General features: G+C 37.3%; 2 protein-coding genes across 3 annotated transcripts in view; one reads left to right on the top strand and one right to left on the bottom strand.

Moving 5' to 3' along the window:
• Nucleotides 1-12,706, bottom strand: part of LOC121378152 (translocating chain-associated membrane protein 1-like) — a 33,553-nt gene extending 20,847 nt beyond the window's left edge. Inside the window, exons 1-2 of the mRNA XM_041506254.1 lie at nt 12,502-12,706; nt 1,663-1,720 (exon numbers count right to left, since the gene is read on the bottom strand). Of these exons, the coding sequence (XP_041362188.1) occupies nt 1,663-1,720; nt 12,502-12,627 (184 nt within the window). The 5' untranslated portion in view covers nt 12,628-12,706. The remainder of the gene's footprint in view (nt 1-1,662; nt 1,721-12,501) is intronic.
• Nucleotides 12,707-16,978: 4,272 nt separating this feature from the next.
• LOC121376912 (protein kinase C-binding protein 1-like) overlaps nt 16,979-19,073 on the top strand; it is a 113,706-nt gene continuing 111,611 nt past the window's right edge. For both annotated transcript variants that reach the window (XM_041504703.1, XM_041504702.1), the window contains exons 1-2: nt 16,979-17,080; nt 18,627-18,700. The gene's annotated coding sequence lies outside the window, so the exon portion shown is untranslated. The remainder of the gene's footprint in view (nt 17,081-18,626; nt 18,701-19,073) is intronic.

Genomic DNA, 19,073 nt, shown 5'->3' with positions numbered 1-19,073 from the left:
GTAAATTGTTTTCCTGATTGCCGATAACCACATGTCAGCGAAGTGTAAAATTAAAAAACAACAGGTAAATAAAACAAACACTGAAATTCAAAGCGTGACCGGGATTTACTTGATTGAGATTAACCTGTCGTCGCAATTGGTGATTTCCAAGTTCTTAAGTGCGAGATTTCCAAGTTCATATGTGCGAGATTAACTACCACGTGACGTGTCCAACCAATCAAAACACGCATGTCATTAAACTTATTTTCTGTGCCAGAAACTTGAAAGGGATAAGTAAACAATGCATGCTGTAACTGTGGCGATGTAGAGATAGCATGTTACTGCAGTTTGCAGACCTAGTTCAAGTGGATTATCATTATATACTGATTGCGTTGTTGATATTATTCGATGACAAACGTCACAATCAAATTTATTAAACGAAATTTCAGCCGAGAGAAAAACAAAAAACCACAAAAAACCCACGATCGAGCGATAAGGAGGGGGGTGGAAACCACTAGCCCGAACTTAAAAACCACTAGCCACGGGCGTCGGGCTAGCGGATTTGTCGAACTCTGGCTAGGGCCATAAATAGGTTTAAGTTATTTATTTTAAACCTCTTTTAAAAAAAAAATATATATAAGAAATAGAATACTACATTTGTGTCGATTAGATACCATTTATCATACTTCCTGTGACCCGTTAAACCATACATGATAATTCAAAGTGTTATTATGTTACTGTCTGATAACACCTCTGTTGCTAGCATGATAACCTCAAGTGGTGTTGCTACGTGTTATCAGGTCACTAAGAAACAAGTTCTGCAGCATCAAATGGCCTCTTATTTTTGAATTCGGAATAAGCCCGCATTTTGAATTAAACATTTTAAAAGCAAAAAAGCTAGTCACTTCCTGCAAAGAATGTTTACAGTGTCCAAAGTCACAGTGACCAGCAGCCACTGACACAAATATTCTTCACATCAGACCTAAACTTGTGGTTGGCCAAGCCATTCCAAAGATGCTTTGGGCAACTGCTATTATTTTTGTCAAAAATTTTACTTAAAAAAAAAAAAAAAAAATCTGCCAAAAAATCTGGGTATGGTGCATACCCGTTTTACCCTCTGGCAGAAACCTGGACAGGTAGTTTGCTTTATAATATTTTACGCGTCACAACAGATCTTAGTTCTCATGAAACGAATGTACCGGTTTGTTGATTTTTGTGGAGTCATGAAAAGACATGTGTTGCGATGACTTGTAATAATATCCATCCCTGTGAGCCAGAAATATGTACATTTTTTAACTGTAGTGCTGTGTCATAAACAAAACATCAGGGTTCGAATTTCACCATGGCACAGAGTATTCCATAAACAAGCAAAACGGCAGACGACAGAAAACTGCATGTATTTTGCCCTATGCAATCTCAGTGAAGTTGATATTGGTGACATCCCCTGGACCAGTAATAGTTGTTTTTACTTTTAAGATGTAATGAAATCTTGTGAAATGCTTTGTTTGTTAATGAAATCTGATTTGATGATATTGTTATGATTTTATTTCTATTACAAGAATTCATTTGAAAAATATTAACAACTTAGTTTCATTTGACAATCAGTATAATGATTAACAATGATTTATTGGAGGGGGAATACAGCCTATACAATATAGTGAATTCAGAATAAAGGATATTCACCATTGAGAGTGACGTTGTGCTGCATGGCCACAAACATCGATGCCACTGGAGCTGTCGCCTACAAAAAAAACAAAAACATAATAAAATAATGATGATGAACACTAATAAAAACACATCTACAAGTAATGACCCAGAAATCAAGAGGATTTGAAGCTTTATGGGAAACATGTTTTCGAATCCATGTCCTGTGATCTTTGGCGACATAGGAAACCATTTTTCAGCAGTCATAATAACGGTGGATTATGTTCCACAGGCAGTGGATTTGGAGATTGTTGTTTTAGGATTCAGCCAGAATCACAAACATAATTTAATATACCGGTACATGGGATTTCATCTCTTGTTCTTGTGCTTCCAGCCGAAAATGTGGGATTCATACTAACTTCACAGCCTCTTACTTGTTATTAGGCTATTAATTGCCTTTTGCTTCTGTGATTTTGTCTATACACTACAGTAAACAATTGTTTTAATCCCCTGGCTGCCAGGCCTTTAATGCCCTGATTTCAGTTGTGAAAACGTAATGATCACTTGCTACTAATTAATGTAAAATGTATGAGCCAACAGTGTTCATTAGTAGGTGCAATTTGGGCACAACAGGCTTTTTGACAGTTGTGTCTTTTTAGTGCCATAATTGTTAATAATGGTTGATAAACAAGTTGTACATAGTCAGAAAAGTTATTTTAAATCTAATTACAGCTTAACATTCCATTGACTTTGAGGTGAAGTGTTCTGAAGTTAACTTAAATGTACGTACTTAATTTGGGCATACTTATTTCGGCACACCCTTTGGTGCAATTTCATTTCAACTTATTTTCATGCTTATATCCAATTAAGGTTCAAGCACGCTGTCCTGAGCACACACTGTAGCTATCTGGGCTGCCGTCCAGGACAGTGGGTCAGTTGTTAGTTTGTTAGTGGTTAGTGAGAGAGAAGAGGGTTACGTAGTGATCCACTGAGCCCTCAAGAACTCGCTCTGGGTTGGATCCGGTACCGGGCTGCGAAGCCTGTACCTACCAGCCTGTAGCCCAATGGCTTAACCACTACACCACCAAGGCCGGTTTTGGTGCAACTTAAAGACCTGAGGCAGAAGGTGTTGGGTCTGCAGTAGCTACTTCTGCTGCCACCATCTCTTACTTTCCAGGATTACAATTATACACCTCAGAGCACTGTAGACTCCTACATTTCCCGTAATTATCGTTTAAGCTGGGTGCCAAATATTTATAGAAATTTGGTGAATTTGATCAGCAAATCTATAGCCAAATTCAATTAGCATTTAGCTGAACCCATTTTTTTTTTTTTAATACAGCTATGTATATACACATACAAAGACATGTTTTTGGTGAATTGGAATGACATATACTACGTACATGTATGTATTCACCAAGTGCAAGTTTAAATCACATTTAGCGAATGAGCTCTTAAAGCCAGCGTAATGTCTCCCACTTCACAGCTCCACATTAATAACAATACAAACAGCAACTGCTGTAAATGCAGCGAACATTTTGTTTTCAAAATCTTGATTAGCGATATTTCTAGTCAATTGAAAACTGATTAGCAACTACTGTTTCTGCCAGAAAGATATAATTTTTGGATATGGCAATATGGAATTGAATGCAACAACAGATAACAGGAGGTATGGGGCTTGCACCAGAAAGAAAATGGGTTAAGTTTAGGGTTAGTGTTATAAAAATCATACAATAATGATGATAAAAGTAATTAATTTTGTCAAAAAGATTAACTTAAATTTTTTTTATTTGGGTATGGCACCATGCATACCTGTTTTACCCTCTGGCAGAAACCCTGCATGATATGAAATGGAAGCTCGGTTAATGTCCTATAATTATTTAACAAGACATTTTCATGTACCGACATTGGTGTCGCATACTGGAAAAACTGCAAAGAACTGAGGTCATTCTTGTTTGTTACGCTCGATTAATGACAAAAGAGATGGTAGGTTGTGGAAACTGATTTTGACGTATATACATGTACATATGCAGGCCATAGGATTAATGACAAAAGAGATGGTAGGTTGTGGAGACTGATTTTGACGTATATACATGTACATATGCAGGCCATAGGATTTCAAATTCCTTGGGAAACACTTTTTCGGTACCGTACCTAGTGATCATGGGAACCCACCAGAGACTGTTTTTCAAGTTCCGTGAAAACAGGTCATGAGAACCCATTTTTAATACCAATGATTTAAAATATAACAAACTATGCGCAAAGACATGTTTTCAAACGCAATATAAAGTTGATTTTCGACACCCCCTCCATTAAACGCATGCTGTTTTGAGTTTGACATGTAAACAGGGCTCGAACTTAAGATATTATCACCCACGGCAATTAAAAAAATTAATTGCCGTCGGTGAAAGGGCTCACCGACGGCAATTCTGAGTATGCCGATGGCAATTTTTTAAAACTGACTTTTGGAGCAAATAAACTTGACTCAAAGGTTATTTTTCTGTATGTAGGCTACATGTAGTCAAATTTCTTCTATTTATGTCAATAAACTTCAATAAACAAGAATTTATTATAAATGGAATCATGCACAGGGTATGCACATGACTAAATATAGTTCCATTGCATGGTACAAACTAAACACCAATTAACTCCAACCAGGACCCAAATATCCGTGTTAAATACTGGCAGATAATGTTCATACACGTCTATACATTTTGTCGTCGGTTAAGAGCTATAATTTTTATCCGGCGGCACAAAAGTGCCCTCGATGATGTCCCCAACTGACGGCAGTTTATATGTCACCGACGGCAATTGCTGTCATTAAGTTCGAGCCCTGCCTAAAAAAAAAAATAGTTTATGCCTAATTCATTTTGTTCCATAATGAAACCACAGGAAATAGTGGGGCCTATTTGATTGCCACCTTTAGTACTCAAGCACATACGTGTGACAGTAGTCAGAAGGTTAAATATTTTCTACATAAATACTATTTCTTGACCCCTATCAGTGTTTTTGCCAGAGAGTAAAACGGGTATGGCGCCATACCAGTCTTCGAGATTAACGGTATCCCAATACCCCGGGGATACCAGAATTTAATTTTGGACACCAGACTTAAATAACCCAGTATTCCATCGGGATACCATATAATGTTTTTGTTTTTTTAATCCTGTGGGGGTTTTTTCCCGCTGAAACAGTGAAAGTCGTCATTTACTGATGAAGTTAAGTAACAGTGTCGTCCACATAAATTTTGTTACGATGTTATTTATGAATTTCATTTAAGTGGGATACTAAATTATCAGGTTTTGAAATGTTAGTATGCAAGTGGGATATACTGCCCAAAATTTTTAATCTCGACCACTGCATCCCCAAATTTTTATTTTTTTAAGTTAACATTTTGACAAAATTAATGACTCTTATCATTATTGTATGATTTTCTTGACCATAAACCTAAATGTAACTCATTTTCTTTGCGGGGGAGGACCCCCCCCCATACCCCCTGTTGACTGTGGTTGCATTCAATTCCATAGCGCCATACCCAAAAGTTTCTTTCTGGCAGAAACACTGCCTATATTTAAGAGATACACTACAAATAATCGAGCATGTGTTGGAACTGATTCGGGTTTACCTGAACTGGAACACAGAAGTTAGATAAACAACAATCCAAATTGGGTCTCGTGAATGTGTCAAACACACTCTCCAGTAGTGTGTTGTTGTTTTTTAATATATAAATTATATATATATATATATATATATATATACTGAACCGCAAAAGAAACGCGAGATTTTTAAATGTCATTTCTATATGGTAAATTATAACAATTTATTTCGGGGATGTAACTGTCAATATTACAAGACATGCTGGTTTATGACTGAGACCCAAATTGCAGGTACCCTTTCAACTTTCCATGAAACGACACGCCAAAACACACCTGTCTCGAAGGCCGTGGGTGGCAGTCGCAAACAATTGTCATGAAAACCGAAATGCACGTGCCACTCGTGGAGGTTATGGGTATAAAAACCAACTTGAACCGCGTTCCTGGCATTCGTAATTTGCACGCATCAGGTATGACCCGATTGTCAGCAGCGCAGAGAGAAACAAGCTATCGGCCGGCCGATTGCAAGCCGGCAGCGTGCCCTGGTTGTTGCTAACGCTTACAATGTCCATGTCAGCACCATCCATCGTCTACAGCAGCGGTACATCAACACCAACAGCACTGCAGACAGTCACCGCAGCGGGCGGGCCCCCGGGTGACCACGCCCAGGCAGGACCGCTACATCACCGGCAACACCTCCATGATCACTTCAGAACGGCCAGCATGACAGCTCGCGCGACCATTGGCACTGGACAGCGACTCATCAGTGACGACACGGTATGACGTCGACTGGCCGCCAACAACCTGTTTTGCCGACGTCCCGCTCGAGGACCTGTCCTCACCGCCCGCCACCGTCAGACACGACTACAGTGGGCTACACAGCACCAACATTGGCGGCATCAACAATGGAGGTTGATAGTCTTCTCTGACGAGAGCCGGTACTGCGTTTCCAACTCGGATGGCAGAGTGAGGGTGTGGCGTAGGAGGGGTGAACGCTACAGAGACGCATGTGTCCTGGAGAGAGACCCGTGGGGTGGCCAAAGCATCATGGTTTGGGGTGCTATAGGCCTGAATCAGAGAATTGGGCCCCATTTGTTCCAAAATGTTGGTGCAGGCAGAGGGAATGGCATCACAGCGCAGCACTACGTTGACCAGATTCTAACACCTCACATAGTGCCCTTCTTCACGCGTCACCATAACCACGTGTTTCAGCAGGATAATGCTCGCCCCCACACGGCCAGGATCACCATGGACTTCCTGCGTCAGCACAACATCAGAACCATGCCGTGGCCGGCTCTCAGCCCTGATTTGAACCCGATTGAACACCTGTGGGATGAAATCCAGAGACGGCTTAACCAGGTGGTCCCACGGCCGACAACTCGTGTGCAACTGGAGGCAGCTTTCCTGAGGGTGTGGGCACAGGTGCCAATGGCTTTTGTGAACCGTCTCGTGCACTCCATGTACCGACGGTGTATGGCCGTTTTGAACACCCAGGGAGGACATACACGGTATTGAACATGTCACGCCCTACAATCTCGATGTGCTGGATCCCCCCACTACCTGAACACAGGCAAACGACCCAGAGACTGTGGTCAAAGTGCATCCAATAAATTGACTTTATCAGATTTTTCAAAATTTATTTTTGATATTAATAAATTGAAACATATTTTCTCAGCCAAACGTGTCGCGTTTCTTTTGTGGTTCAGTATATATATATTATTTTTGTTGAATAGTCATACTCGATATAATAATCACGGGAAATAAATTTCAGTTGCGTGATTTTACCAACACGGTACTGGAAACTATCTTTACAGTCAAATCTGAAGGCCTGCATATACATAAATTAGTGCATGTCAAATGTTTCTAAATTACATCACATCTTTCCATCCTTCTTGAAGAATATTCCATAACAAAAGCAAAACGGCAGCAGATTAAACTTAGGTTATCTCAGCAAAGTCAACATATACAGAGATCGAAATAAGTCGAGAACGTCGTCAGTTTACCAGGAGGTTACCACATATCAAGAAAATGGAAAACAGTACTTTTGAGCTTCACAAAATTAAATTAAAACTAGTGATATTTCTAGTCAATTAAAAACTGATTAGCAACTAAGGTTTAGTTTTCTAAAATTGTGTAGCAATGTCTGAAACTTGTGTAGCGAATTGTGATGTGATACTTAACAAAATGAGAACAGTGGCATGAACAAAGGCAATGTATTAGTGTGTGCAAAGGTATATTTTATAGTAATAATGGAAATATAAATGTGTGGTCTGTATTTTGCGGCAACCTGAACATACATGGAGCTAGGTTACCAGAACCATTGTTTATTCGAAGACTGTATACGTGACCTGGTTACAATCTGATATATAGAATCTGAGATATGTTGAAATGGGTTTTTTTCAGGATTTATGTCTGGACAAAATGCGAGGAAAAAACTAATGTAAATTAAAAGCCGGAGATAGAGTCATTTATTAACATTATACATGTATGTAGTTGTTAACCATCATTCAGACTCGGGTCATTTGAAACACAATTCTATCAGTCCTAGCATGACCAAAAAATAATCATGTAATAATATATTTGAGGAAAAATATTCAAGACTGTTCCATATATGTGGGTGCATATATAAAGGCGTCAAATTTCCTGGAAAGGAAAGGTGTTATGTAATTAAAAAAAAAACTACCATGGACGTCCCAAACTGCATTCAGCTAATGACAAAACCACCAATATAATACATATGGAAAGAATATTCTATATTTTTCAAATACGGTACATGAAATAAAATATATTCCAATCAGTTAACCAACCCCCCCCCCCCCCACCCAAAAATAGATGTAAAATGAATCAATTCTAGTAAACAAAGTTGAACACCATACAGTAAACAGGAAAGGGTGGTAATTTCTAACTGCGTTCAGGCAGATGCAATTTGGAAAAATAACTATTCTATGCATACACAGTTCGTCATTTTTTATTTTTAAACCACTACATATGATAAAATATATATGTTTTTTAATTATCCACAGTTGACGAGTACTTTGTTTAAAAAAAAAATTAATGAAAAATTCATTTTGTTAAATGTTCTGGTCTGGTCCGCATTTTACCAACACCCATCGCGAAGAGTATGATGTCAATACATTGATAGCCATTATGTTCATGAATAACAGTGAATAGTTTGTCAAATATAAACATTTTATGCATCGATTCTTAATTAACACAATTTATACACTCAAAGTTATTTACAATGGTTATGAATGCTTTTTGTCTACTATTCACTACAGTAGAAACACAAAAATGTAGCATACCTTTTGGAAATTGAATTTAATAATTGAAAACAAATTCCAACAATTTTACAGGGGGGCTTAAAAATAATAACAATTTAATGATTTAGCCTTGTTGATCTTGCATGTGTGAAGTCATGTGACACGCACCAAATATTAATTTATCTTCCTCCATTTTAAATGAATTTCTACGAGTCAAGTGGACCCGATATCAGTAATTTTAAGGAATAAAGAAAAACGACTTAGTAAAATCAATGTTTTAAGGGGGTTTGTAAAGTTTTGTATTTAGATACTTACATGTACTTACATGAAAATGTTCCCGAAGTGTGAAGAGAATAAACCTCACAAATGAACGACAAGTACACGATAACAAATTGGATGCTGATTACGCTAATCAGGCATAAGACAACAAACTGAACGGAGTTAGAAGCATGTCAGTTATAGTTCACCAAGGTAAACATCTACGGTCCGTTTTTTTAACATTTTGACATTTATTGGATTGCACAGCAATAAACATCACAAAAATAAATATCGTGCTGCAGACGGTTACAGGGTTTAAGCTGTCGTTCGCCAAATCGCCAAATCGCCAAATGCGAATTAATATTGAATTTGGCAAAAATATTTCATTATCAAATTGCCAAAAAGCTAATTCGAAAAATCTTGTTTCATTATCTTCCGATATTTGTTTTTGAGGAGTATTTGTTAATACATTAAAACACATACAGGTCGGAAATAAGTTTACAAATCAGAAATAGCAAGTTCCAAGTAAACGCGAACGCAGCATTAGTCTCGCTAGATTTTTATTTGTACACGTATCTACATTGTGCATGCTTGTTTTGAGCCACTTCCGTCGGATTCCGCAACCAGCTTTATTTTTGTCAATCGCGATAGCTCGCTCCTTTTCGCTTCCTCCATGGGGCCAATGTCACGTGATTTTTTGCGTGCGGAAAAAGTTGACATGTCTCGACTGACTGTTCATGGAATACCGCTTACCGGGTATATCATAAAGGATCGTTAAAACGCTGATTAAACTGTTTAACTTATCTTTATTTTTGCTGAATATTTAACAATGTACTGTCATTACAACTTACAAATTGCGATTTAGTTGCATGTAATATTTTTGATCGCCGCACATATATAATTAGCAATTTTATCAATACGTTCAAATGGCGCCAGTTAATATACATATATTAATGTGTAGTCATTGACGTCGTATCAGGGGTTCAAACATTTTCAAAAAAATTACTTGCCACAGGGCAAGTGCCAATCAGGTATTGACTTGCCCCATATATTTTTCCACTTGCCCAAACTTCTTAAGGTAACCAATTGTGTTACTCCTATTTAATTTAATACAGTGCTTAATAATGTAATAATCATGAAAGTAATTGGCTTAATTGCACAAATAAAGAATTTTGCCAATAGGTTACAACACCTACCCAGGAAGTACCGGTAATAAATATATTTGTCTGTCCAGTAGTATCCACTATCTTCTCTATTTAAAAAATAAAGTTTAAATCAACATGTCCATTTGTTGATTAAAACTGTGCTATTTGTTTGGTAGTGTCCACTTGTTCATCTAAATATAATTATTGTGTTAATGTATGTCTAAGTGACCACTTGTTGTATGGTCGTGGATCTTGTGACCCATTCTTTTACGGCTGGCATTGGTTCAAACATTTTTAGGGATTTTGGCCCATGTGTCATTATTGTGAGTATATTATTTAACACTCTCTGCCCCAAAACACTTCTCTGCTTTGAAAAGTCTCTCGCAAACAGCTGTGGCTGAGCTCAAGTAAACATGAACTCTGTTACTCTGCAAATGTTTTTAAATAGTGCAGACTTGATAAACAACAGCAGGAGAGTGGGTGTACATCGATTGCAGCCTTGTATTTTTAATTTATTAAGCATAATTTATTTGTCCCAAAATTATTTTAGTACTTTTTTGTTTTGTCTTGTTAAAAATATTACTATGAAAATGAAATTTCACACATGACCCATCTCATGATCAGTTTCGGAATTGTTTTCTTGAGTGGCACAGTACTACAGATGTATACATGTTCATTGTCATGCATGGCTAAGATGCCTACATGGATTTTATTTTTCTCCGGTAGATTGTGCACACAGTGAATCTTATTTCGCTTTTATTTTTTATAACAATGTGACAATTGTTAACTGGAATGACTGTCAATTAAGGTGTAAAATTTTCGTTTTGTTTGCATTTGTCTGGGTTTTTCTTTTCAGTTTAAAGGGACACACCCTAGTTACGGCTGGTTGTTAACCATTACGGCATTGTTCTTCACTATTAAACCCATTTTTTCACAAATAAAATTGCACTTTACTTACTGTTTATTATTTAGAATATACATTTCCATTCACCTGAAGTGTTTTTTGGTAATCCTGGTAATCCTGGTGTTTGTAATACCACAAAATGCATTGTTCGTATTTCTGAAAAACGGACGCACGTTTGAGAAAAAAATGTTGAGCAGACAAGGTCTAATCTATTTTTAGACGGGATATTTCCATTTCAATGTCACAGACGTTGGTATACCACGTGACCGTTATCATTTTGGTTCGGTTTGTTTTCTCGTGCACGGTTCGCGCAATCAACATCCGATTTGTTGTTGTTCATTTGTGAGATTTTTCTTCACAGTTCGTGAAAATTTTCAGTAACAATAAAGTTCAGACAAGTAAGTATCTCAATACAAAACGTTACAAACCCTTAAAACCAATAATTTTGCTAAGTCCTACGATATCTGGAGAGGGGATACAACCAGGACAGAAAAGTTGGAACATGTCCAGGAGAGAGGTGAAAAGAACGCAACCCAAGTCTGTGAAATTTGTCGTGACTTAGGCATTGTTGTGCTTCGAGCGACATCTACTGGTGACATCAGAATACAAACTTTAAAAATAATTTCAAGCAATTGGGACATGGGGATTCCCATGGTATTTATCGATATAAAACCTGCTTTTTCGCTCCATTTTATAAAAACGTGATCTAAGTGTGTTACAGGTTTGTAGATTAACCAAATTATAATTTATTTTTGCTGGATGGAACTAGAGTGTGCGGCTTTAAATAAAAATACTCAAACAAAAATAATTACATTTATACTGTTTACTATAATTTTAAAAATACGGGAAAGGTGTTTTCAGACTGGTTTTAACATTCTTAATATCAATAAGCTGACCTACTTCACGTTTATATACACAAAAACAGGTGAATGATTTATTTTGAAATTATGATATAATTATTGATAATTCGGTATAATATCCGCCCGGTCCCCTCCATTATTATTTTTAGTTAGGGTTGAGGGTTAGGGTTAGGGTTATGGCTGGGGTTAGGACTAGGGTTGGGGTTAGGGTTGGGGTTAGGGTTAGGATTAGGGTTAGGGGAAGGGGGGACCGGGCGGATATTTTTCTGATAATTCTAATTAAATTTTTTTAACTGCACCCTTAACAATAAATATGTTGATACTTTATTAACCATTGAAAAAGAAATTGAACTTTAATTCGTTAAAAACACCGACAACATGACAACTTCCTAAGCATACTTGAGCAAATTACCAAGTGCGCCGAATCACCGGACGCGCCGATACACCGGACACGGTTGTAACGACCGGTTACCTATCACAGCCATGGTACAATGGCTTGGAACAAGAAATAACCAAACGGGCCCATCAATGGGATCGATCCCAGACCGGCTGTGCATCAAGCAAGGCTTTACCACTCAGTTCACTGAGCTACATCCCACCCAACTTGTTTTAAAAGTGTGTTGTTGTTTTTTTTTTAAATTTAGAATGGTAACCATAAAGAACCAGCTGGACATTATAGAACTAATTAGGAGTCTTTTATTTTCAGAAATAATTTAATAATAATAATAATATTTAATGCTGAAAGAGAATTAAGTTCCAAATATACATTAACATTACAACAGATGCCAATTATATTAACATATGGAATTGTCATTAAAACGTAAGACTTCAAAAATCATTAAATATGAATTATTTTTTTACCTGAAACATTAGGCCTATTACAAACACCATGGCCACACAGGATACAATATCTGCATGGTTTTGGATGATGAATTCATGACTGAATATTGGTGGGTTCTTGTTGCTCTTAGAACGTCGCGGTGCCATTTTTCTACAAGACTAAAAGCCGGTGATGTGGCCAAAACCCAGGTCACGGTGAAAAGGAAATGGTTTGGAACGTTCTACTTTTAGCCCACTTCTGTAACGGTAGTTTTGATTGGCTTAGAAATCAATCAATGGCGTTCATCACTACTTTTGTCATAGTGACAGCTGTAGGCTCTGCCACTTTATAACATGTGTTTCAGACTGCGGTTTATTAAAAGAGAAAAAGTAATTATTATCGCCTCGTGGTTAATTATATTATCCCCAAAATGCTTCTGTCACACCATTAGCTAAAATGTTGTTTACGCAACAGGTGCCCAATGTAACGAAGAAACCAATTGGTTGTTTCAGTGTCTCCGGTACTGTGTCACGATGTCGGTAGCCTGTGTTACTTGTCACTTGTGGCGGATTAACGAGTTATGTAAAGTAATGAAATGTAGTATATGTTGATTTAGATATATGTTTAAACTTTATAAAGTATTGGTTCCTGAAATTTAAATTTATTATTATTTTATTTTTAAATCAATAATTGGGCCAATACAACTTTTTTTTTTTAAGGGAGGAGATGCACCTTTGGGAAATAAGAACACAGCCCACAGGTCTACATTATTGCTAAAGTCTTAAAATTATTTCTATAAGTCTCCCACAGAAACATATAACAGAATATGATAATGACATTTCATTCACTAAGAAGGAAGGAAGGCAACAACAATACATTTTTCTCCACAAAGATTCCTAGTTTGAAATAGGTTTTGTTGCTGGTATATTCAGGATTTAGCTCGGCTGTTCCAATGAGTGCTAGCATGAGGTGCATGCATTGCAGCATCGAACCACCTCGGTGGATCCATTGATTGTTTTTTTTTCTCGTTCCAACCAGTGCACGACAACTGGTCAAAGATTGTGGTATGTACTTTCCTGTTTGTGGAAAAGTGCATATAGATATAAAAGATCCATATGGATATATATTGCTGCTAATGGAAAAATGTAGCAGTTTCCTCTGATGACTACAAGTCAGAATTACCAAATATTTGACATCCAATAGCCGATGATTAATAATAAATAATAATAAATCAATGTGCTCTATAATACAGTCGTTAAACAAAAACTAACTTGTCAATTAAGTTACATTGGAGGAGCAGGATATAGCCCAGTCGGTAGAATACTCGCCTGTATGAGGGGCTTGGGTTCAAGGATTGAATCCCTGCGCAGGGCTTGAACTTTAGAATTTGTCTCACACACCAAATTTTAAAAGTATTTCCATGGGTGAAACTGCCCACCAACGGCAGTTTTGAGCCTGCCTGTGACAAATGTTTTTAAAAGTGACATTTGCAGCAAATAAACATGACTAAAACGTTATTTTGCTGTATGGAGACGTATTTCAAATGTGTAAATGTTAAATATTGGCAGATAATGTATACCAGGTGTATATATTTTGCCATTGTTGAGGAGCTTAAATTACCGATGGCACAAAAGTACCGTCGGTGACTCTCCCGACCTACAGCAATTTATAGCTCAACGACAACAGTTGCCGTCGTTATGTTCGAGCCCTGCCTGTGGTAAACCCATGCTGTTATTGGGTTCTTCCTGCTGCAACCAGTGCTCCACAACTGGTATATCAAAGGCTGTGGTATATGCTGTTCGGTCTCAAAAGTGCATACATGTAAACATATATAAAAGATCCTTTGCTGCTAGCTAATGAAAATTAAAATAAAGTAGCCGGTTTCTTCTGAAGACTGTTTCAGAATGACCAAATATTTGATAGTCAATTTAGCTGATGTGTTCTATTATCAGTGGTGTCATTAAAACAAAACTATTGTCTGTTAAACATTGGATTTTCAGGGCACTTCATAGTTTGAGGGTGGGGGGGTGGAGTGGTACCTCATGGATCTGAAGCTGAATATAGATATGAACCCCCCCCCCCCCCCCCCCCCAACATATATGTTAATTTCTGTGTGCAGATGTATACATGGGTTGGTTAAAAAATCTGTATTTTAAAGTGCATAATATTAATATAGAAGACATATAATTATTGCAATAGTACTTTGTTTTCTGCCCAATTCAAATGAAAGGTGGCAGAATGTAGTTCAGAGGTAGTGGAGGATTGATCGCCCTCGATTGACATGGATTTTTTACATCCCAAATACTGGCCCCATGACTTGGTATTTTCCCTAGGTTAACCAGAATGGTGCGGCACCATACCTCAATAGTCTAGCATTACCTTGCCTTAATCAGCGCCATGCTGCCCTGAGATTAAAGCAGCCTTGTTCAATAATATATTCTAAAATCGCCTTTATAATACACTCACAAAATGGTGAAAATGCCCCAGAAGTGTTCAGTCTACGATGTTAAAAATTTCTAAGGAAAACTCTATGACTAGTATACCAAAAGGTGTGTGAAAATTCACATAAAATACCCTGATAGGATTAGCCGAAGTGACAGCAATATGTTTCTTCTCTCTATACCAACCAACTATTGAAATACCAACACCTTACATGGGGATGAGATCGAAGTTCAGTCGGGTGAGCACTCCCCTGAGGTGCTTAGGTCACATGATCGAACCACCTCAGTGGACCCATTCTCTCATCCCCCCACCCCTCCACCCCTACTTCAACCAGTGCCTCACAACTGGTTTATCAAAGGTCATGGTATGTGCAGTCCTGTCTGTTTGAAAGTGCATATAAAAGATCCCTTGCTGCTAATGAAACAATTACAAAATATTTGACATCCAATAGACAATGAATCAGTGTGCTCTAGTAGTGTCATTAGACACATAATATACTTTTTAACTTTTTATGTTTAAAATGTGCTGAGGTGTCATTATATAACTATTCCTTTTCTTTGATGAGTATCTGCCCCATTGGTGGGCCCATTGGGCTATTTCTCGTTTCAGCTGGAACACTATGCCTGGTATATTAAAGGCTGTGGTATGCACTATCCTGTCTGTGGGATGGTGCATCTAAAAGATCCCTTGCTACTGATGGAAAAATGTAGCGGGTTTCCTCGCTAAGACTGTATGTCGACATTACCAAATGTTTGACGTCCAATAGCCGATGATTAATAAATCAGTGTGCTCTAGTGGTGTCGTTAAACAAAACAAACAAAGAAACATTTCTTGTTCCAGTCAGTGCACCACGATTGGTATATCAAAGGCTGTGGTATGTGCTATCCTGTGTGGGTTGGTGCATCTAAAAGATCCCTTGCTACTAATGGAAAAATGTAGCGGGTTTCCTCACTAAAATTATATGTCAACATTACCAAATGTTTGACATCCAATAGCCGATGATTAATAAATCGATGGCTCTGATGATGATGTTAAACAAAACAAACTTTTTTTTATTAGTTTCTCTGATAATACACAGTCTTGGTATCCTATAGCTATACTGCCTGGAGTTCTATCAGGACTCGAGCATTGTCGGCTAATCTCGGTCTGCTTGTGTGACAGTCACCAAGTAATATTTTAATTATCCGGCTTTATTCTGGAAATAACTTGTTAATTTAGTCTATAAACAGAAATTCACCCACAGCTTAGGTTTCATTAACAGCAGATCTATATGCACACACTGATTAAAGATTAAGAAGACATCACGATCGAAGTACAGCATTATTAGAAAACGGTCATGCCTGAACCTCTCTTGGATATAGGCACAACAATAATTAACAATCATTAATATGTATGTTCTGTTTGTGCAGTGTCAGTATTGATATAGTTGACTTGCATGGCCTACATTTAGAGAAACCCCCACAACCACCACAGTATATCACTGGTAACCCAGGCCTCTGATAATTGAAAATCTGTGTGTCCCATTTATCGGTTACGCAGAAATAAATCTAGGTAACCCATTTCCTTATTGCGTAACCTGTTGCATCCATGTACATGTAAATGGTGTTCCAAATTTTTCATGAACAAAAAATAGGTTAAGCAAATTAGATTTGCACGAGCAACGCGTGAACGAAATGATTGCTTTCACAATTTTCAGAGGCCTATAACTGCAAGATATATTTTATAGTAGCTTTAATACTTTGCAACAAAGTGGACAACATGTACTACAGCCTTTGATATACGTTTTGTGAGGCACAGGCTGGGATGGAAAAAAAACCAATGGATCCAGTTAGTTAGGCCCACTTTCCTGTAACACAATTTCACGAGTTTTCACACACAAATTTATTGGTATAATTTGAACATTTTCCATATAGAAGATTCCACACTGGGCACTCTGCACAAGAAAACAATTTTTCATCGATGAGTTATTTTAATATACCATATGCAAAATGCAAGTTTTCTTTGTGGTGACATCATAATGCAAAGTGTTTATCCATTTTGAAGATCTTACATTTTTTTTTATTGTGATCTGTTTGCAGAAATTGCAGATGATATGGAAATGCACGTATCATACACATTTTGGTTTATAATTCTGAACACACCTTCCGACTGGCATCAGTCCATGGACCATGTCTTGAGGTCTGTATTGTGTAGTAGTCGTCTCTTCTATGTCTGAAATTCTTGACCATTATTGTTAATTTAAAAAGAGCTTGGAAAGTTTAGAGAATGCAATCCTGCCAATTAAAAAAATTGTCACGGCAAACCACAGCAGGTTTTTGGGTGAAAGACGAGTTTAAAAATGTGTCAGTATCACAATTTTTAAATTTTTTTTAAGAAAAGCCATGGAACATTGAAAACACGGCAGCAATCTTAATGGCATTGCCGATTGCTGTGGTTAATTGCGAGGGTTGGGAACGTATTACTCTAGATATGTGTCAATACATATCTGACTGCTATATGTAATTAACATGTAATAACCGCTGACTGAATAATATGGTATGGAGGAAAAAAAAGGATGATTTGTGAAATACTTTTTAAAATAAGACTAAACTTGACTCCATAATCATTACTTCTTAGACACATGCTTTTTAAAAAATGTGATAAATGCATTTTGTGATATTAATGATAAATGGATTTTGTGATATTAAGAACACCAAGATGACCAACAACACTTCAGATGTACAGAAATGATTAATCTATATAATACAATCTTCAGGAAAGTATCATTTCAGTTATCATAAATAACTCTAACAGTGAAAAATAGAATTGATGTTTAAAAACTAGGGTCTGTCACTTTATTTTTTAATTGATTAGCAATATAGTCACAAATGAAAATGTAGGAAGTACATACAGTGTCTGCACATAGGCTACATCTAGTGAACAACAGCAAGGGATATTTGACGTGAACTTCCTCATAGATAGAACAACACACACAGCAGCCTTAGTTACAGGGCTTGGTCCTTTAGTGATTAACCCATTGGACTTTGGCTTGGTAGGTACTGGGTTTGACTCCCGATACTGGCTCCCATCCAGAGAAAGTTCAGTGAGTAGGTATACGGCGACTACACCAACTTCTTTTTCACTAATCACTAACAACTAGCCACAAACTCTCTGTCCTGAACAGACAACTCTGATAGCCGAGGTATGTGTCCAGGATAGCATGCTTAAACCTTAATTGGATAAAAGCACCCAGATAAGTATCAACAAACAAATGGCAGCCTTTGATATATCAGTCATGAGACTTTTGTTTAAATGGAGGAAATCGAGGACAATTCATCCCATAATCCATCTCACTAAGGTGTCAATCACACGTTGCTTTTCTCTGTCATCTGTTTCGAACTTATATTTATACTGATGGAAAGAAATAACGGATCACACAGATAGCAACAAGAAATAATGACCATCAGAAATCAATTCATATTGTCAGAAGTTGATGGGCAGCTCATTCAACACTATAGACATTCAATCCCACATTACAACTTGGTATGAAATACAGACAGTACTACACTAGAATTAAATTTGGTCTACAATTTGATGTGTTCCCTTATTTCTTTCCATCAGTATATATAATTATAATTAATCTGCACTTTGTAGTCTCTATCCAGATTCACAGAATAGCCCAAAATAAATGTGTCATTTTATGGCATGTAAAATTATACTTTGCCAATTCTTTTCTTATTTGCAGGATGTAAATGGAGAAGTTAATGAAATTAAAAAGGAAACATAACCGACCGTTAATAACAGTTTTTATTATTTCCTGTAAGTATGTAATATGTATATTTTTAATTGTGATTGCAGAGTTATGAGTATTCCAAGCATTAATTGGCCCATGCCCCTAATTGTGCAAAAATTATTTGTTCAATGGCAGATCCAGAAGGGGGGTCAAAGGGGAATGTGACCCCCTCCCACCTGTTGGAAGTGCCCTTTCTAATGAATCTTTGGGGTTTTAACAAAATACATCCACATCTCTGAACATGTTTATGGTCGGTCTGGGATCGATCCCCATCGGTGGGCCCATTGGACTATTTCTCATTCCATCCAGTGCACCAAGCTTGGTACATGTATATAAAAGGCTGTGGGATGAACTATCCTGTCTATGGGATTGTGTATATAAAAGAGTCCTTGCTGTACT

The sequence above is a fragment of the Gigantopelta aegis genome, chromosome 7 (assembly GCF_016097555.1).
Source record: "Gigantopelta aegis isolate Gae_Host chromosome 7, Gae_host_genome, whole genome shotgun sequence".
NCBI lineage: Eukaryota > Metazoa > Mollusca > Gastropoda > Neomphalida > Peltospiridae > Gigantopelta > Gigantopelta aegis.
Note: the sequence above shows the minus strand (reverse complement) of the source record. Positions and strands in the feature narration are given on the sequence as shown.